At 37.1% G+C, this 22,344-nt stretch overlaps 1 protein-coding gene across 1 annotated transcript in view; it reads right to left on the bottom strand.

The window, feature by feature from the left end:
- Positions 1-3,167: 3,167 nt before the first annotated feature.
- TMEFF2 (transmembrane protein with EGF like and two follistatin like domains 2) overlaps positions 3,168-22,344 on the bottom strand; it is a 223,151-nt gene continuing 203,974 nt past the window's right edge. Inside the window, exons 8-10 of the mRNA XM_032405849.1 lie at positions 8,924-9,047; positions 6,954-7,112; positions 3,168-3,558 (exon numbers count right to left, since the gene is read on the bottom strand). Coding sequence (XP_032261740.1) covers positions 3,462-3,558; positions 6,954-7,112; positions 8,924-9,047 — 380 coding nt within the window. The 3' untranslated portion in view covers positions 3,168-3,461. The remainder of the gene's footprint in view (positions 3,559-6,953; positions 7,113-8,923; positions 9,048-22,344) is intronic.

Below are 22,344 nucleotides of genomic sequence, written 5' to 3'. Positions count from 1 at the left end.
ATCCTCTCCTCTCTTTCCTTTGCTAGAGTGTAAGCTTGAGAGCAGAGATCTGTTACCTACTTCAGCGCTATATAACAGCACCTAGAATAATGTCTGGCATGGTGTAGGCACCCAGTACATGAGAGTTGAACAAATGGAAACAATTGGCAAGGTGCTAATTTTCTGCTTTCTTGTTGCTCCCAGGCTAAGGAAAAGACAGCCTTGTGAAGTAGACAATTAAGGAACAACATGGAAAGTGCTGTAACAGAATTGGGAAGACTGCCAATGGGATCATGGAGGCTTCACTGATAAGCTGGTATTTGCTCTGGGTATTGTGGAGAAAAGAAAGGTATAAAGAGAGCAATGAGAAGTGGATAAAATCTCAGAAGCAAGAAGTCAGAATTTGTATAGAGAATGAGGAAGTCATCCTGTGTATCTCACTGTGAAGAGGCACATCTACCTGGCCTTGAGATTCCTCCTGCAGGGTCGCCAAGCACTCTGAACTGACCATTCACATTGCCTTTGTGACATTCTTTGTAATGGTTCATTTACCTCTCTGTCTCCTGCCAGGGATGTGAGATTTTTGATGCAAGGAACCAGGACAATCTGACAGTGAGCTCCTATCAGGCAGGGATTTTGTCTTATTTATCTTTGTATTCTCATAGCTTGGTATGGTGCTGCTAATTGGTGGCCCTTGGTACATGTATAATGCAAAATAAATGTATAATGAATGAATGGGTGAATGACATGGCTTAATAGCAGTTTATTTAAAAAGTTTTAAATTTAAGTTGAGAACAAACAGCAAAAATAGTTAATGTGGTTTTGGGTAGCAACAATGAAAGGGTAGTGTCTGGTTTCTGAATATATAGAATCTTGGAACTATGGAGATAGAAATGATAAGGAAAATAAGACTAGTGGACCGGTGATGTGAAATGACTTGCTCATGGTTCCATAACAAATTTGTGATGGGAGTAGGAACTTGAATTTAGAGATCGTGGCTTTCAGTTAAATTTGATTTTTTACCAGTTCAACTATATTCTCTTCTGGTGAGACCACAACTGTGCAATTCTGAGCTCTACACTTAAAGAAATGTGTAGACAAAGTAGAATTTGTCCAAGGAAGGCTGATGCAGATGCTAGCGGAGAGTGGAAACTGTATCACGTGAAGATCAGGTGAGAACATTAAGGATGTTTCACCCGGAGAAGAAAGTACTTGCAAAAGGGCTGCCGGGTGAGTGGAAAAATCATATGTGTTCTAATATTTTTAAATATATAAGTCATTAGTCCTTTGCTCCAGAAAGGAAAAACAAGAGCCATGGGTAGAAATCACAGAGAAGTAAATTTCAACTCAATCTGAGACAAAGAATAATGTCTCAAGATTAGAAGTAACCAAGAATGAAATTCCAAATTATAAGAAATATGCAAGTAGAGGTTGGATGATTATCTGTCAGGACTAGATTGTTGAGTTTCTTTAGAGTAAAGATCCCGTTTTACTTGTATTTCCCTAAGACTTTGAATGGTGCTTGGCACATAGTATATGCTCACTTCTGACTCACTATGTATCTTTTAAAAGGACTTCCTTTATGGGGTAGGTGAGCATGGAGGTGAATAGGAATGCACTGTATTATTAACCCATGGACTTTTCCAACACTTAGGTTTATGATTCTTTGATAAAAAATCCTGCAAAATAGCATGCCAGTATTTAGCAAAGCAAGTCATTTCATACTCTTTACAGGCAAAGGTCGGTGGAATTGCTGTTTCTTTTAAACTCTACTAAGCTCTATAGTGTTGCGTTGTTGCTCTTCCTTTAGGTGGCAGGGTTTGCCGTTGACTACGGTCTGACAAAGGAGATCACTGCTAGTGTATCTCTGCACTTGTTAATCAAACTAAAGCTCCATGTGCAAGTTCAAATGGAGTGTGTTTTGTACAAGTAGCATAAGACCGGTTTATGGAACCACTTGCGTGATGATTATTCTCATAGATTCACACTTTTCAGAGTGCCTACTAACCTAGAAAACCAAGTGTTTCAGCATCCTAAATCTTATTTCGATTGTCACCATTTTTGAATGTTTTTATAAATATCATAAATATCACTTCAGGAAATCTATTTTCACCGAATATTTTATATCCAGAATGTGTTGATTTGATATTTGTCTTTTTTTTTTTTTTTTTTTTTTAACACAGGAGTGTCGTTCCTTTTAGTCCATGTGGAGGTCATTTAAAGGAGGCAAAGAAAGCTCTAGATTTACTATATTAGCCACTAAAAGCTGGGGAGAACTAAGCGAGAATAAGGCAATTATTTGATTTGTTATTTACCTCGTATTCTTTGAGAATTTTCATATTTTATTTCTTTCCAAAGTGATCATACCTATTTATATGCTCAAGAATTCCTATCAACTTCCCACTAAATTCTTTTAGGTGCTATGGGATTAGTTTGCTTTCTTATCTCAGCATTTAAATATGCTTACAGTGTATTTCTCTGTTTTTTTATGAACTATCATCATCACCATAGTCCCACTTCAAATAGTGGGTCAGCATTTGCCATAAAGCTATTCAGAAGGAATTTGGTGGCGGTTCCAACTTCTTTTTAAAGAACTCTATGCCATAAATGTAGCAAGGTGCTTCTGAGAATCTATGATTCTGGTGTTTCACTTTTAATGATGTGAATAAATTTTTCTGCAAGTTCTTAATTCCACTCACCTAAATGGAACAGGTTTTGTGCTCTGCGTATTCCTGATATGTAACTTGTTCCCGACCTTCAGGTAAATGCACTTAACAGCGAGATTCTCAGATGCTTTCCAAATAAAAACCAATATCTTCTTTCCCTCTCTTTTATGAGTTATAGAACACTTTCCCTCCCCTTCTTCTTTGATTTAATTTATATGCCAGGGATTTTTCAGCTCTGGGGATGAAAATGGAAGACCAGGGAAGAAAGTTGATGAAATAGAGATGATTCAAAGATCTGAAATATTTTATCCTCACTCGATATAAAGTAAATTATTTTTTCTCTTTTCCAATAACCATCATTTCCCTTGATCTTGGAATCACTCAAAACCTAGCCACCGAGTCCTGTATAAACTAATGCTCTGTCTCAAGATGTGGGGAAAGATGAACTACCGGTACCTGCACAGATTGTACCAGCTTGATTATATTTACAGTTATGAGATACCGCAAATTTAAGAATGCCAATTTTTTCTCATCACTGAGTATTTATTATATATAACAAATACATGGGAAAGAAAAAACTATATTGTGTGATATAAATAGTTTATTTACATTACAGAAAAAACATCAAGACAATGTATACTATTTCAAATATATCCATACATAATCAAATATAGCTGTAGTACATGTTTTCATTGGTGTAGATTACCACAAATGCAAGGCAACATGTGTAGATCTCTTGTCTTATTCTTTTGTCTATAATACTGTATTGTGTAGTCCCAGCTCTCAGAAGTCCGGCCACTGTGCAGCATGCTCCCTTTAGATTAACCTCGTGGATGCTCTTGTTGTGTTGTCTGAACTGTAGTGCCCTGTATTTTGCTTCTGTCTGTGAATTCTGTTGCTTCTGGGGCATTTCCTAGAAGGTTGGAAAGTTTACAAATCTTAGTCCAGTGCTGTTACCTGAAGTTTGGTCCTACAATTACAGAGTGAAGTTGTCGATTAAGCCAATGGTTAAGATATTTCAGACAAAAGAATTTATTATTAGTAGAAGCTGGGATTATTTTGGAAGTTTTTTTTTTTTTTTTTTGCTTCTCCTTGCCGTTGTCTTTAAGCGTCTGTTGGGGACCGCTGAAGAGCAGAGGCAGAAGGTGAAGAGGAATACATTTACCTGGTCCTCAACCGCTTACTCAGGAAGGCACAAGAATGACTCAGCACAAGGCAGTCAAGCAAGTTGTGAGCTCATCTAATCTCACTTTAAATGTCTTCAACAATTTTATGTTTTAAATGTCCTCAGGATGAATGTTATATTGACATTTCACTGCTACAAGTTTAAATCCTATCCAACCAGAGAATGAGCCAACTCTTAATATCTGATATGTAATGAAAAGGGATATTGTTTTGGTTCAGCCTGATATTATTTTTATAAATTAGTACCATAAGCTGGAGACATAAATTGGTGCCAACTATTTTGCTTCTATAAAAGCTAAATTGAGTCAAATTATCTGAAAAGCTCTGGTCTGGTGTCTTTTCTCTTAAAATAAACAAATGCTTTGATGATGCAAATAAGAACAATATAAAGTTCATATAAAATCTTATTACAATAAGATGGCTTTCAGAGATTATATATTCATATATATGTTCATATATGAATAAATATATATATGTAATATATATGTATATTTTTTTTTACAGAGGTGTGGTAGATCAGTCAAAATGAACATGGAGCCGAAAGTCACATTCCCAGCAAGTGGGAGCTGGAGACAAAAAGATTGAAAATCCATCTTCTCAACAGGGCAACTCTTTTCATTCCAGAGCATGTCTCTAGATGTCTATATTTTTATGACACATGCTGTATTTAGAAGGAGGGCTGATGTTTGACTAAAATAATAAAAACAAGGGGAAGCAATTAGAAAAAAAGAAATTGGGAGGAGGGGAAGAGAGAGAAAAGAAGAGAGACCAGGGGATGGAGAAATTAAAAGAAAATTAAAGAGAATGAAAGGACCTCTGCTTGGTGCAATTTGTCAATCTTTTAGCAACGGGATATGTTGGAATAGGTCTTGACAGACAAGTGTGGTCAAGGTGGTCAGAAAAGGGGAGGGTTAGGGGAGGGGCAGATGACCTAGGTGGAAAATCTGGTTTTTGAGTAGAACATTCTCAAGTGAGTAGAATGAATCCACACTGGGAAGAGTGTGGCTTTTTGACTAGTGTGACTCCTGGAAAGACTTTGGAAGACTTGGACATCCTAAGACAGCTTTATAAAATGCATTACAAAAATGCTAATTTAGCTCATGTACTCTTCCTCAAAAGTAAACAGAGACTAGATTTTGTTTTGTTTTAACATGGAAAATGAAAATGGCCATATGCCTTGAAAAAATGTCTTCCTTCTAATTTGGAGCTCATTTTAGGTTGTCTTGAGCATCGGAACACACGACATTATGACTAGCCGAGGGGCAGTATGAGCAGGGTTTAAGTGCACAGGATCTGACACTAGGCAGCCTGGACCCCACAGCTGCTCTTATTGCTCAGCTGTGTACACTTAGCAATTTGCTAACTTCTCATACCTCAGGATTCCTATTTTGAAAATGGGGATCACTGTTCCTTCTTCATATGTTATTAAATGTATATGTGTGTGTACACACATGTATGATATACACACACATATAACATATACACAATGCTTGGTGAAATAAGAACCCTACATATTCCAACTATTCTTATAACGTATGGGAACAGAACTGTGATTAATAACAAACTTGAGAACATCTGCTAAAGTATTGAAAGTTTTGCATTTTTGTCAGTACATGAAGTACAAAGTACAAATCCAATTGTAATGAGATTAGATCTATTAAATGGGAATCTGGTTTTTCACGTGCTGACATGGCGTACATATCGGAAGACTCAAGACCCTTAGAGTAATATGGCACCACTTCTTGTGTTTTAGATTCTTTTCTATCTTTCCTTTATACTCAGTATTTTTGGTTTCTTGAGTTATCTTTATGTTCCCCAGAATCTATTTTAGTATAATCCATTGACTCACTTGGCATCTAAACGTGAGAGTCTAGTTGATGAGCTCAGCTTGGCTTTGAGCAGCACAAAGCTCCAGTCGATGATCTTCCCTTAAGCTTTTAGGCCCGGCAAGGATTTATGAACCATATTTTGTCTTTTTCAAGAGCAAATGCCACACTTGTCCTCAAAGAAGATAGTGCAGCACAGCTACGGAGACGTATTATGGCCTTTATTCTCTAAGGATATGGTACTTTCTTTTATTTTCTTGTCTTTAGAAAAATAATTTTGGGGGAAACATTCTGATTTACTGTAGAGCTGTACAAATGAACGAAAGTTTAAATGTCTTGTGAATTTGGCAAAAAACTTAAAAAACTTTCTTGGAACTTTTTTCTGAAGGAGCGTGAAATCAAGTCAGAAAGAAGCGTCTTCAATAGTATTTCCGGTTAGACAGGGCATAAATAATACGGATTTGGTTGCCATGAATTTACACACTGATGAAGTTAAGCAAGTAAATACCTGGCCTTACCCCTTTACTCCAAGCACAGTGTCAGACATCACTAATTAACCATGATTTTCTCTCCTATTGAAACTGGATGAGGTCTCTGGATCCCTTTCAATCTTAGTCTCCAGAAACAATTACCATTTGATTGTTCTGGGGGTTTGGTATAAACGCTTGTTGTCATATTTGCTGCATGTTTCCATATATCAAAGGTTTTCATGTACTGCAACATAATCTTTTTTATTGTAGCTATTTTCTTTGAATTTTGTGATTAAAAGCTATTTTAACTTAACATAAAAATGTACCTGTTGTTTACATCAAATATGTTAAAAATGATTATATCAGCGTTATAATTGGAAATAAGTACCATAAATGAAAGCTATCCTTGAACACTATTCTAGGCCTTGTATACAATCTCTTCTCACCTCTTTTGGCATACTGATCTGGGTAAATAAGACAACACTGTCATCTAAATAGTCTGTTAGTAGTTTGAACGAGAACTGACTTTCCATAGCTAAAAGAGAAAAGCATATTTAAACAAAGATTGGCATCACATAGTAGAGAAAAACAGATCTTTGCCTCAAAAATAAATAATCCTCATCAAAAGGCAAAAATAAGGAAAATACTTGGTAGCACTCCAGCATGAAAATCGATGCTATTCACATGCTGTTATGATGAGGAAACAGGACTCCTGAGAACGGAGGGCTGCCGAGTCCACAAAGGGACTCCTACGTAGAGTAACCTAAGTAAGGCAAGGAGGAACACCAGATGCCCTTATCTGGGTGGCCATTGAGCACATTACTGACCTTGTGATGCAGAGAACCACCACACAGATGACAGCAATTTGAATGGTCCCAATCACAGCTGCGATTAAGACATACTGAAAGCGTACAGGGCCGGGAACAACGTACAGCACACTGTAGTCCTTTTTTTCACAGTGTTGTCCAGTATAACCAGCGTCACACCTGGAAGGAAGGATAGTGTCCAGTTACCTGTAGCTGCTGGGCTCACCTTTATAGTCGGCCCATACACAGTTACCTTCATTGTGAAAGCGGGGCTGTTTATTTCCCTCTTTAAAGAAATGCTGCTTTGTAGATATGGCTTTCGACTATATCCTTTCAATGAGATTTCTTTGTGTTTTTGGTTTCAAAGGTATGAGGTTTTCTTTTATACTTATAATAAGATTTTGAGGACAGGAGGGTTGGTACGTAGTTTGTGATGATGATATCGAGAAGCAGTGGCTGTCCAGAAATACTATTCTTTCCATATTTTTTTTTCAGATGAGTTTCACATTTTATTTAACTTGTCCTTTAATCAACCTAAGTCGACATGATTACTTGAGAAAAGGTTTGTTTCTGAGGATATGGGTGTAAATTGGGGCTATTTATTTATTTACTTTTGGATAAAGCATTCCCTGGCTACTGTGAGAATAAGTGTTGAAAAATGTTTAGACCAAGGATACAATAAGTGATTTCTTTAATTTGTCGATCCTAAAGTTGTCTACTTATGTTAGAGAGCTAAATTTCAGTAGAAAAAAAGAAACAATTATGGTGTAAGCAACAGAGTTCTGCAAAATAAACCCATGCGCTATTCATCTGAGAATGAACGCTGCTTCTCACTCACTCAAGCCTCATCAGAAAGCATCAGGAGACCATCTGCGTGTTAAAATTAGCATTTGACAATGAAATGAATAAACTGTTCACATAACAATACCAACAAGGGTCAACTTGTCATTGACTTTGTGCAATTATTTTAGTGCTTCACTTGGAATTTCTCCATTCTGGGGTCTTTCCTCTTTGCCTTGAAGGGTTTAATAATGGGGACCCTCCTAAGGATGACAGGGCAGCAGGACCAGCCTCCCAGTTATGTTGACTGTACCTGGCTTCACTGGAAGGTGCTAGTGTATTCAGTTAAGGAAGATATAAAAGGAAGACAGTTCTTGAGCGTAGAGAGAGAGAGAGAGAGAAAAAGAGTGAGGAGGAGGAGGAGGAGAAGAGAGAGAAACTCCTTTCGCTGTGTAACAATACATAACCTATTTCATCATATGCCACTTGTAGATTCCTTTAATAAAAATACATTTGTTTTTCTACCTTGGGTTTACCATATTTTTACCATCTCAGTAATTATGTTCTATTCATGAATATTCAGCAGATATTTATATTTATTAACTAAGTCCAGACAAGCAATTTCTTTGTGTCTCAACTGAGTTAGAATCTGTGGAGGTACAGCTAATAATCACACTGTACAAGGCTTGTGGGTAGCCGACCCACAGAAATGAGTAGGTGCCTAGCAAAACCAAGATTGATAAAATTGATTGGACACCTGAAGGACTTTGGAAAAGATGACCTCCCCAAAGCAACGACGTTATCTTATGTACCCTAAGTCCTCATCCATTCATTTCAGAAATATTTATTGACCTCCTGTTATGTGCCAAGAGCTATTCTATGTCCATGGGAAAGAGCAATGAATAAAACAGAGGAAGCTGAGTCTTTAAGAAGCTTGTAATGCCCAAAGTACAATTTGAAATTCTACCAGAAGAGTATACATAATGATATGTTACATAGTACTCAGGTATGTAAGGCACACACATTTCATGGTTTTCTAGTGGGTGTCTGTGTGTGTGTGTGTGTGTGTGTGTGTGTAGGAGAGTCAGTGAAAAGTTTTGCTGCTGAGCACCCAGTCAGGCAGAATGCCATGCAATTCTTTGCAAACATCCAGAATTTAGTTCTCTGTGTTGACTTTATACATTTTAAAAATTAAAGAGTGAAAACATTACCTGCAAGATGGCTCCTGCATATTGATAGAATGTTCACACTTTCCATGCATGCAGAAACCATTGTAATGTTCTGGGCAAGGTATGTGGTGTTCTCTTGCACTTTCTTCTAACTTGTTAGCATTCTCTGTGAATACAGATAAAAACAGACACCCCTTGTAAATAGTTTCTCAGCCCAGTAAGATCAACCAGTACATTAAGAAGCAAAGCTATGGTAGGCAAAGATATTTAAAAGGGCAAGAACTAAAAGGCCATGCTTCAGAAGAAAGAAGAAGAATTGAAAGACAGACATCTTCACAAGTGTGTTTAGAGATGAAACTGCAAAATTACCCAGTGCTTTTCATGCTTTTATGCAATTTCTTCCATCTTTAATAGGCAGTGATGTTTCTCTAAGTAGTCAGACAGCTTTAATTTTCCTTGTGTAGAGACCGTACATTGATCATAAAATAATTCAAGAAGAACTATCTTATTTTTTGAATTTCAAAGCCCAGCATAATGTCCCTAAGAGTGAATGGCTGCAATACCTTGGTACTTTCTCAGTGTGGTAGCTTAAAAGTTAAAATATAGCTGTGTTCAGTTGTTAAACAGATGTTTTCCAAAACTAAATGCAAATTGCAACAAACATATTCTTTCAGGCTTTTTTCATTTACTGTGAAGGGGAATTCTACTAGCACCCGTACATTTTCTTATTGCCAAAATAAAGCTATTGAAAGAGCAAACGTTATTTCAGAATCATTCATGGAGATACTAACACAGTACATATTGAATGCTCTAAGTGTATTCCAATGCATAATAGCTGGCCTACGTTAACAATGTGATGTGAAAGCTAAACTTACAATAAAGAAAAAATTTGTGTTCTAAAGTAAACCCTTTCCTCTGTCATTAACAAGTTTTGTTTTCTTATGTTTCTACAAAGATATTAAAATATGTTTTCTGACCTTTAGCCCAAATACATTTGCTTCATATTTGTAATGCTATCTCTAAATAGTCTTTGATTACGGTCATCTTATAATATCAAGTTTGCTTTTTTTGAGTCTTTTCCATAATCCGTGACCTGACTTGACAAACTTTAAAATTCTTGCCTAAACACATGAAAAATATAATTGTCTTGACTTCAATCTGAGATACTCTTCAATCCACAGCAAGAGAAGTAATGGGAGCAGCGGTAATAGAAGATTAAAAATGAACTACTATTTTTATGAAATAAATTATTTCCTATTATTTCACATACAGGCATAGCTTTTATTACAGTGCGTCCTTATAGTTTGGTACTGGCAGTCATGGATGATGCATATATTCATCAGGAGAAAAAATACCTTTAATATGGGTGAATCAGACAAATGCATTATTTATGTTTAAGCAGAGCTGTAAAATATCTATAATTTTAAGATCTAGTTAGTCATCTGCAGAACTTTTAAGTTTGAAGTATATTGTTAAATATGTTAAGTGTTTTCCTGTGTAGGAATATTTATGCACATTTGTATGATGGGTAATATTTCAAATCACAGCTCAAATTAATCAAGGATTTATCATAAGTATGTTAGAGAGACTGGAGATGGCATTTAAATCATTCATTTGTCCTATATTTGTGTCTCTTTACCTATTTAGGTGATATTTTGTTTGTATTATATTCCTACTTTGATGACTATCGTTAAAATGAATGAACCACTTCCATGGAAAAGACTAAAAATATACAAAATTTTCTCTTTTGGTTTCCCCCTTTCTTCCAAGGTACTTTAGAATTTTATGTCACGGTGTTTTTAGTAACAAATTACAGCTGTAATGAGCAAACACACAAAAACTGAAATAAATAATGTTGGGTGAATTTTTCAATATGCGAATATGTGACCAAAACAGAAGCAGGGCGATGATGCTATTTTGCTGCAGCTTGAGATGGCTTGTGGTCATTCCTGAATCTGTGGTGAAGACTAGGCTCATTTGTTGCCGCTGCCAGGAGGCTAGAAGCTAGAGTGGTCAAACCATGCACCTGCTGTTTAAAGGCGACTTTCACAGTGGGGTTTGCCAGCCCACTGCTGATGTAACGGACCAGCACTGATTCTCACTCTTATTCCTGGATCTTCTCCCCATAACAAACAATTCAACACTTCTAGTTAGTGTTTGTTAGTAACCCTTCAGTGCTTCCTCACACCTGCATGCAGGAGAATTTTCTGTAACTTCCCTCTCCTTCAGTTATGCATTGTGATTTCAGGCATGGTATTTTTCAAGCACATCTTATTAGGACTATTTTTCTTTTTGTCAGTTGCAAAAGAAGATCAAGAATTTTCTTAACTCAAAATCCATTTTTAGGCTATTTTATTTTTAACTCCATCCCTCGCCCCATACTGTTTTTGTTTTTGGATTTGTACCATATTCATAATTATGAACCGAAGTCCAAGGGCAAAGTAAGAGCTTGTTTGAGTGAAGCTGCGGCCTTAGTGTAGTAGGAACCAGATATTTCCACAAAGTTCATTATCCAGACAGGATGATCACGTGTGAGGAGAAGAGTTTCCAGCATAAAATCTGCTAATTAGTTTACACCATTCCTTATGAGCTTGGAGTGCTCTGTTATGCTGCTCGTAGGATACTGTCAGATAAGAAAGTTAGAGAGATTGAAAATAAATGAGTAGAAGAAATGATCCCTGAGTAAGAAAATGAGGAATCATCAATATATGTCAACAAATTTATAGTCAATCCAATCAAGTACACCAGTTGATTGAAAACCTGAATATATAACCACTTCTAGTAATGCAATAGACATATTTTAGAAACGAGATTTGAGTATATTAAGAAGAATAGAGACACAGAAAATCTAATATTCCAACCAAGTTTGTGTATGGACGACGGTATTTGTGACCCTGATGTTTATGCCTAGGTATTCAAGCAACCCTGAAGCACTTACAAGATTTAAAATCATCTAAAAATGATACTTCGGAAGTCCATATGTTTCCTACAGTGGCTGATGATTTAGACATCCATTTCTCTGTCCTCCATTGAAAGAGGTTTAATGTAAGGGTTGTGCTCTTTCTGCTAAAAGAGATAGTGACAATGGTAGAAACTCTCCATGTTTTTGTGTAAAGTCTTCAACTAGTTTCCTACTAAATGTTCACAAATGATTTATGCTGAAAGGGATCCTGACCCTTTCAAGAAACCATTTCTGGTATAATCTGAGTTAATTGCAGCAGAGCTAACAAGGTTGCATGCCCATTGCTAGTCAATGCTCTAGTCAAGAGCTATAGAAGTGGGTCGCTCTAAAGCACAGCTATATGTATTGTTTCTATCCTGGCGCATTCAGGGAAAGAGATGGGGGAGGGAGGCAAGAGACAGAGGGAATGAGGACTGGCAAGGTTTTAACTTATCATAACTCAAGTAAGGGAAGTGGGTAGAAAAGGGGCAGAGCCGGGCATGGCGGTTCAGAGACTTAAATCAATATAGCCCAGAGTGTGTGTATGTGTGTGTTTAGCATTATCCCTGCCTTTTTCTTTTCCAAAAGCTGGAAATAAGATGTTGTTCAGATAATTAATCTACCAAGCAACACATTATGGATTGAAGCAGAAATATGACAGTGTAAAACTTGCCTAAAACTATCCATGTATCCAAAGAAAGAATGTTTCCTGGGGCAAGGGTTAGAGCTTGGCAAAAGAAGCTTCTGAAAGTCATGTTCTCTATTCAAGTGCTCTCCAGGGTGGTGTTGCCCTGAGAAGCCAACCCGAACTTGCGAACCTAGAGTCCCAGGTGCAGAAATGGATGCACAAAACTATTAGTGTCTGATGCTGCTAACTATTCACTCAGTCAACCCGTTTCCCCTGTTCTGATGCTCTGTTGTTTGAGCAGTCTTAAAATAATTTGATTTCTTTGTAGCCTACAGTACCACCTGGATTTCTTATCCATTTGACAGTTATATATTTCATATGCGTTGAATTGATTAGTTCTGACTTTCCATGTATTTTTTTTTGGCATAAGTCAGCTTTCTCCAGCCCACTCAGTTCTGGCATTTTGTAAGATCAAACTTCTGCACTTACAAGCTAGAGGACCGGCCGGGCCCGGCCCATGGTGCACTGTAGTCTGGGAGGCCTTGTGGGGGCTGGTCAGATGATATTTCTCTGGAGATAGCACTACTTTGCTTTAATCAGGCCTTTCTTTGGAATATCTACAGATCCCTGTGCCACTGATTCGCTTCTGTGTAAGAATTTCAGAGTTAAGTTGGAAAGATCCTGAACTAGAGGTAACATGGAGGATTCAGTAGATGTTTTAGAGAGCCAGATTTCTACTGCACATTTTTAAGCAACTAGAGCTGTTCAGTAAGTGAGTGAGTAGTATACTGAAGTAGTGAGTTTCTGGTGGTAAAAAGAAGCCTTCTTACTACTGCTGAGATTCTGTAGAGTGTTACTGTGTAGGAGATTTGATTATTTCAGATCTCTAGGTTCTTTGAACTCTAAAAGCAATATTTATTTCTACTGCTAATGTTTACTTAAAATAAGTTACCAATAAATATATACTGATATTTATTGTACAGTATTATTCTTGATAGCTGGGAAAAAGAATTAAACAAGTAGGAACATTATTTAGGTATAGTAAATAAAGGAAATCACTTTGGCTTAATTATGGGGCCATTTTACTTTATCAAAGGGCATACGATATCTTAAACATTTACAATGTCTATAGTTTGGACATTCTAGCATAAAGTGAACTCTTTCATGCATTATCTTCCTTTGTGGGAACAATATGTTTGTGGATTAAATTCAATTTCTTTTTTTATTTTATTTTATTATTTGTTTTGGGAACACATATATTTAGTAAAATTGCAAAGAAAAACAAGGAAATAGTAAACACAAAATTTACAGTAATGCTTAATTTTGAAGGCAAAAGAGAGGCAACGGGAGAGACTCGAATTTTTTTTTTTTGGATTGAATACTTCTTTTTTTAAAATTTTATTTTATTATGTTATGTTAGTCACCATACAATACATCATTAGTTTTTGATGTAGTGATCCATGATTCATTGTTTTCGTATAACACCCAGTGCTCCATGCAGTACGTGCCTCCCTTAATATCCCTTCACCAGGTTAACCCATCTCCCCTGCCCCCCTCCCCTCTAAAACCCTCAGTTTGTTTCTCAGAGTCCATAGTTTCATGGTTCATCTCTCCCTCCAATTTCCCCCACTTCATTTTTCCCTTCCTTCTCTTAATGTCCTCCATGCTATTCCTTATGATCCACAAATAAGTAAAACCATATGATAATTGACTTTCCCTGTTTGACTTATTTCACTTAGCATAATCTCCTCCAGTCCCATCCATGTTGATGTAAAAGTTGGGTATTCATCCTTTCTGATGGCTGAGTAATATTCCATTGTATATATGGACCACATCTTCTTTATCCATTCATCTGTTGAAGGGCATCTCGGCTCTTTCCACAGTTTGGCTATTGCGGACATTGCTGCTATGAACATTAGGGTGCATATGGCTCTTCTTTTCACTACATCTGTGTCTTTGGGGTAAATACCCAGGAGTGCAATTGCTGGGTCATAGGGTAGCACTATTTTTAATTTTTTGAGGAACCTCCACACTGTTTTCCAAAGTGGCTGTACCAACTTGCATTCGCACCAAGAGTGTAAGAGGGTTCCCCTTTCTCCAAAACCTCTCCAACATTTGTTGTTTCTTGCCTTGTCAATTCTTGCCATTCTAACTGGTGTAAAGTGGTATCTCAATGTGGTTTTGATTTGAATTATCCTGATGGCTTATGATGATGAACATTTTTTCATGTGTCTGTTAGCCATTTGTATGTCTTCTTTGAAGAAGTGTCTGTTCATGTCTTCTGCCCACTTTTTGACTTGATTATTTGTTTTTTGGGTGTTGAGTTTGAGAAGTTCTTTATAGATCTTGGATACCAGCCCTTTATCTGTAGTGTCATTTGCAAATATCTTCTCCCATTCTGTGGGTTGCCTCTTTGTTTTGTTGACTATTTCCTTTGCTGTGCAGAAGCTTTTTATCTTGATGAAGTCCCAAAAGTTCATTTTTGCTTTTGTTTCACTAGCTTTTGGAGATGTATCTTGAAAGAAGTTGCTGTGGCCGATGTCCACGAGGTTACTGCCTATGTTCTCCTCTAGGATTTTGATGGATTTCTGTCTCACATTGAGGTCTTTCATCCATTTTGAGTTTATCTTTGTGTATGGTGTTAGAGAACGGTCGAGTTTCATTCTTCTGCATGTGGCTGTCCAATTTTCCCAGCACCATTTATTGAAAAGACTGTCTTTTTTCCATTGCATATTTTTTCCTGCTTTATCGAAGATTATTTGACCATAGAGTTGAGGGTCCATATCTGGGTTCTCTATTCTGTTCCATTGGTCTATATGTCTGTTTTTGTGCCAGTACCATGTTGTCTTGGTGATCACTGCCTTGTTATATAGCTTGAAATTGGGCAATGTGATGCCCCCAGTTTTGTTTTTCTTTTAAATTCAATTTCTAACATCATGCTTTAACATCGCAAATTATCTTTGACAAGCACAGGCACACGAGTAGTGCCGTCTCATTTGTTATGTTTTTAACAAGCTTTTCCTGTGGGCAGACAAAGTGGGCCACACTTTTCCGGAAAACTAAAATTTTCCATTTTGAATATATTTGTATAATATTTCTATTTTTTTTTTTTTTTTACATTTAATAATGGCACAAGGAAACCCCTTGTATTCATGCACTTGCACACCTGTTGGGATTACTCGATTTTACCTGTCTCCTACTTACTGCCATAGCGCCAAAGCCATTTGAAAATAAGAAAAAAAATTGTCTTTCTTTCTATTATATTTATATTGTGCCTGGGACAGAATCAAATTATGAATTTGGAAGTGAAGTCATGATTATTCCCATTGTGTTGATTAGAGCTGGTTTCAGAGAAGATATATAATTCTTAGGACTTCCTCTCCTTATCAGGTATAGATGTATGAGGTGGCAGTAAAGCCTCATATCTAGCTTGAGTTGCAATAGTCCTTTAAAGACCAGAAAAGCGTTCCTATTGAACAGGTTCTGAATGTAATGCAATAGGAGTTCTTGCAACTTAACAAATTCCATAATAGCTTTACCTGCTGTCATAGTTTCTTCAAGGCACAGATGAGTAGATGAGAAGGGTCTCTCCTTTTTTAAGCCTCTAAGACAGAGACTCAAATGAGAATGCCAGCTACAGGTGACTGGCGAGTGCAAGGGACACGAAAGCATTTCAGGATACAATCAATTCTCAAGTTTTGTAAAGAGCAGAGACTCAGTCACAATGTTCTTAGTTATTTAATCTCTGTTAAAGATTTGGAAAAATAACTTCAAAACAGAAACCAAGTCCTTTGCTACAAATGTAATATTTCTTCTACCAGTTGAACCTATTTTTTTCAGAAGAGTCACTGAAACTATTTGGATCCAAAATTTTCCCAGTTAGGCAGTGATCTGGGTTGGGAGTAGGACGGGCAGAGATTGGGAGAAATTCTTTTGTACCCCACCATCGATCAGGCACTAATATAAGATGTGAAATATGATTATCCATATTACCACTTGTGTGTATAAATTTCCTATTGGACATACAAATTAAAATAAAGCAGAGGAAAACTAATTTTCATGTTACTACATTCTCAGGCAAGGCCTTAATGACTTATTCAAAAATTGCTTGAATTTAAATTGGAAAAAGTACTAGCATCTGAAATAGAATAGTAATTTGGAGGCTGGAGTGATTGAAATGCAACAATATTGCATGATTATTTGCATGGGGTTTTATTATCTCAGTTTCTACTGGTAATATATTTACATAGATAAAAGCTGAGAAATCTGTACAATCTTGGGAAAGAAACTTGTATGTAAGCATTTTAACTTATGACATCCAAATACAGTTATTATAATTCCAGGACTTGGCATCACAAGGCTAAATCACAGATTTAGCTATAAATTCTGGACCTCCAAAAAAATATATATCATATATGTATATTATATATATATACATATATATATAATATAAAATAAATATATACTTACCTGTTTATTATTAAAAGAAAAATAAGCAGATTTTTAGCCATTTGCTCTATCCTCTGCCCTGAAATGCCCTGCCTGGCTTCGGATGGCAGAGTCCTCAAAAGTGTGAAGGGAGCAGGCTACTGGGAGAAACTGTACTCGGCCTCTAATGGTCCTTTTCAAACTTCACCATTCAGTCAAGAGCCTATTAACTCTCAGCAAGTGGGTAACTCCTATAGGTTTAGAGGATTTAGCTTGAAGACCTTTTAAAAATATAGTATTTTATGGAACTTTAGATGTCTTTGACAACACTTCATAAATATCAGGCCTTGAGAAGAGGTAGGGATCATTAACCTCTCAGGAGTCCAGAGCTGGAGTTGCCTTAAGCTTATCTGGGGCAATTTGCTAGAGCTTTCCCCACTGAGCTTTTGCTGCAGCAACCCTTCTTACTTCCAAGCTGTTCTTCGACGACAAAGTTTACTACAAACTTTAGAGAAAGAAAAAAAAAATACAGGAAGCCATTTTATGTCAAGAATACACCCCTTCCCTTCTTTCTTTAGTCTTAAACTAAATCTATACATTTCTGGCCAAGTTTATTTGCTCAGTGGCTGACTGGGCATCCTTTCTTAATGAGCCTGTTCAGTGACAATGCTGAAAATGACAGAGCAAGTGACAGAGGGTTCAGGTCCTGTTCACTTCTGCCTTCTGGGCTATGTGAGTGAGCCATTTTTCCCTTCATGGGCTGCATTTGCAGAAATGGTTAAATCGCTCAGATAAACCTTCCTAGGTGACACATTTGTTTTCCTCTGTGACTCTGAAGTTATTAACCAACAGAAAGTGAGGAGGATTTAGGCTGGAGCATTCACTGAAGTGCAGCAGAAATAAAGGTTTTAATAATGTCAATAAGACAAAAAATGGCTTTTGGTAATTTGTTAAATGAACATTTCTTGAGTACCTGCTATGTGTCTGGTGCTGTGCTATGCACTGTAGGTAACATACTATATCTATTGGTTGTCTCCCCATGATTTTGTTTGTTGTCTTCTAAACATAGCCAAGAAAACAGATTTGCAAGACAAGATGATGATAAATATTATTTACATTTACTGGAGAATCTACAACATGCCCAACATTGTTAATACTTAACATGATAAAAATGTATTCCTTATTACAGCTCTTTTTTTTTTTTTTTTTAAAGATTTTATTTATTTATTTGAGAGAGAGAATGAGAAAGAGAGAGCACGAGAGGGGGTAGGGTCAGAGGGAGAAGCAGACTCCCCGCTGAGCAGGGAGCCTGATGCGGGACTCGATCCCGGGACTCCAGGATCATGACTTGAGCCGAAGGCAGTCGCTTAACCAACTGAGCCACCCAGGCACCCTTATTACAGCTCTTTAAGGTAGATTGATAAAAATCCCATTTTGTGTAAATGAGGAAACGTAAGCTCAAATAGGTTGAATTGCTTATCTTAGAAATTTACACGATCAGTAAGCAGAACCGGGGTCAAAGCCAGCTCTTGCCAGTGTAACATGCAGACCATGTAGTTAAGAACTCATTAAAAAGAAGACAGTATCTGGCCTCCATATCTTATTTATTGTTTGCCCTTTATGATTTCTGATTCTTTATCCCACATGGATCCTACTGCTGCTCTGAAAACCAGTTCTTTTATTTTCTTTTCTCTTCCTCCTATCCTGGGAGAGATATTTTGTCAGAGGGTAAACCATCATGAATCCCAACTTCTCCATCCTCCTCAAGGGCTCTCTCCATCAGTGATCTCCTTCCTCTCCTGTATCTTCAATTCTCCTTCACTCTTTGCTCCTTGCCACTAGCATTTAAACATTTTCGAATATCTTCCTTCTTAAAATAAGAATTTACAAACTTCTCATAATGCACGTGCCTTTGTAGGCCTCTTGTCTCCCTTCTCTTCTTCTTAAGAAGCTAAACTTCATAAAAGTATTGTCTCCACTCCTGTTTCTTTACTTCCTGCACTAACTTCCATTCACTATTTACCCATGGCTCTCTGGTCACGCCTTCAGAAAAACTGCTGTGACCTCGGTCAACCCACAGCATCTTTAGTGATAAAACTAGTAGTCTCCTCTCTGATTTCCAATGTCCCGATCTCTCAGTAATTTGATACAGCTGACCACTTCCACCTTTTTGAAGGTTTCTCTTCCCTAGACTTCCATACTAGGTTTTTGGTTTTTGTTGGTTATTTTTGGGGGGTTTTTATTTCCTAGACTATTTTGTAGGCTTCTCTTTTCCAACGGATTCTTCAAGTATTGATGCTTTCTTAAAGTTCTTCTCTTTTTACACTTTAATCATTCTCCCTGCAGGAGCCCATACTAACTCACCTAAATGCCTCTGATTTCCAAATTCTGATTAGTCAGCCTAGATCACCTTTTCTGAGTCTTAAAAGGCTAACCTGTATTGTGAGATGACAAGAAAAGACACACATTATGGGGTGTTCCTAAATTTATTTGTTTAGCGAACCTCTCTTACAGGAACATTTTGTGGGACTGTTCCATCAGACTCCATTCTGGGAAACGCTGCATTGGACCATGGCATCTTTAGATTTTTCACATAATGACACACATAGAAAATGATAACATTTGGTTTTAGGTAAAAGAAGGAGACCACCATCCTGGGGGCTCTAGCCACCCAAGCTTCCTGAAAGCTGAGGTGGATTGATGAATTAACATACCAGTTACTCATTCAGGGCACATGAGAAAGCTTTGCATTAGACTATACGTTCCCTTAGGGCAAAGACTATGTACTGTTTACTGTACCATCTCCAGGGTATAGAACAAGGACTAGCACAAAATGGGTGTTTAATAAGTAGTATGAATAAATGAATAAATATTATAGGCATAGGCAATATATGTGGAAGCCACAGGTACCTTGGTGTGGCAGCTTTCAAGAGATTAGTTGTTTGCCTCAAACAGCCAGCTGCATTTTGGTAACGTGTCCTTAAAGTCACAGACAATCCCTACTTTAAATGACAAGGTAAAGGATGCCTGGGTGGCTCGGTTAAGTGTCTGACTCTTGATCTCAGCTCAGGTCTTGATCTCCAGTGGTGAGTTTAAGCCCTGCGTTGGGCTCTATGCTGGGCATAGAGCCTACTAAAAAAAATGGGGGCGCTTAGGTGGTTCAGTCGGTTGAGCGTCCGACTCTTAATTTCTGCTCAGGTCATGATCTCAGGGTCTTGGGATCAAACCCTGCATCTGGCTCCGTCCTCAGCAGAGAGTCTGCTTGAGGTTCTCTCTCCCTCACCCTTTCCCTCTGCCCCTGCCCCCTCTCAAATAAATAAGTAAATCTTTAAAAAAAAAAAATGACAGGTAAGGTGCAATATGGTGGAGAACTCTAGTGTACTCACTAGAATGTATATATTCAGTATGACAGGAATAGATGCACAAGTAAAAGCCATATTTGCTGTGCATCTTCAGTCTTCTTCAGTGAAAGATAAAAGGCTGGAGAGCAAAAATGTGTTGCTAACCATAAAAGACAAGAAAGATACCTATAAATGACTCGAATGTGCAAATATAGGCAATTGATGGGTTGATGAGTTCGCACATTTCTCCTGTATGATGTCATGGCCCAAAAAGGGCAATCAGAGAATTTATAGTGTAGATTTGGATTCATTTGCAAAGTTGGAGTACTGCCATATGTTAGTACTTGACCAAATTAATGTAAGTGATTCTCATTGAAAGGGTTAGAAGGTACACCATCTTTTCTAATATGCAGTGATGAGACAAAATAATTTTAAGAAACAAATGTAGTTGATTGTGCTATGAGTATTTCTGAAAGTTGGTTTAACATTTCAAATTAGCATTCTAAATAAAACTGATAATAAAAAAGTCATGGAGTCAATTCTAAGCAGAATTTTATAGTTTTTCTAAGAAGTAATCTCTGAACAGTTTAATGGCATTGAAAATTTATTCTGTTTTGATGGTATTTCTCAATTATATCTTAGTATATGTCTACAAATCAAGTATCTTTGTGTTTAAGCAGAATAAGACAGCTAATAAAGGTGGTATTGTTTCCTAAAATAAAACTTTTAATGATGTGATAATCCATCATAGATTTCTGTGTAGTTTCTCCATTTAACCTCTTACATTAGAGACATGATAATGCGAATGAACAAGTCTTTCTCATGCCCTGTATTATACATTTTTTTTACCCTCAGTAAAACTTTCTGTCTAATGGTTATTTGGTAATAGAATAACCAAATATTTTATTAGTTACTGTACTGGGTGGAGTAATGCTCCCCCTCCCGCCTGCCCCGGAACTCACGCCTACCTGGAACTTCAGAATGCAATCTTATTTGGAAATACATAATCAGTTCAGATGAGTTCATACTGAATTAGACCGAACCCTAAATCCAATGACCGTTCTTATAAAAAGGCTTCATGAAGACACACAAGCGGCTACTCCGGTGAGGATGGACGCAGAGATCAGAGCTACCCTGCTACAAGCCAGGGAATGCAGGAGCCACCAGAAGCTGGAAGAGGCAAGGAAGGAGTTCCTCCCTCTTTGAGCCTTTGGAGAGAGTGTGGCCCTGCCAACACCACCTTAATTTCAGACTTTTAGTCTCCAGAGCTATGAGATTATAAACTTCTGTTTTTTTAAGTCATCCAGTTCACGGTAATTTATTATGACAGCCCTAGCAAACTAATACGGTTATAGTTAAGCAATCAAACCCTTACACTAATGACATATATTTTCTAATAACCTATATGGAATCAGTGAAAATGAGCTGAAAGATTGGTTTCAGTCAGTATGTGACTTGGGCAGTCTCAGTTTATGTTTATTTTTCCAGCATAATTTTACTCTCAAAAGCTTCTGCATTTGGGTGATAAATGATATGATTACCTTAGTTTAAATTTATGTTGAAATATGCATGGTTCATTGCATTTGTAACACAAAAACTATGTAAAAGTGCTGATATGTCAAAGGATGCTAATCACCCCGGTAAAGAAGAATTTTTGAGAGGAGAGGAAAACTTCATGGAAGGGGCTACATTTGTTTTTGACTTATTAATTCATCTTGTAAGAAAGGCAGTTATCTTACATAATCATTTTGTCATACAACAAATGGTGCTGCATTTTACCTTTATTAGAAAGAAGCAAATGACCAAGAATCAAACTGACACCAAAGACCTTTCAAACAAAAAAATTCCAGGTCACAGGTGGGGTATGACCTCCCACTCTATCTGCGATTTCAAAATGCCTGAATAGATAATGCTTTATGGAATTTTTACTCATTAAGAAAATGTTAGTTTATTTAGCATCTTCTGTTTAAGAAGGATGGGAGTTTATAGTACTCCATTAAGAAAATTTGAACATTAAATGTTCTTTGAAGTGTTATCCTTCAGTAAAATGCAAATCTTTTAAATCTAGGACAGTTTATTCCCCAAATATTCTAAATAGCTATGGGTTCATTCTCTCTCTCTCCCT

The sequence above is a fragment of the Phoca vitulina genome, unplaced genomic scaffold, assembly GCF_004348235.1.
Source record: "Phoca vitulina isolate PV1807 unplaced genomic scaffold, GSC_HSeal_1.0 scaffold1, whole genome shotgun sequence".
NCBI classification, from domain to species: Eukaryota; Metazoa; Chordata; class Mammalia; order Carnivora; family Phocidae; genus Phoca; species Phoca vitulina.
The sequence above is the reverse complement of the archived record's forward strand: the minus strand, read 5'-3'. Positions and strand labels throughout refer to the sequence as shown.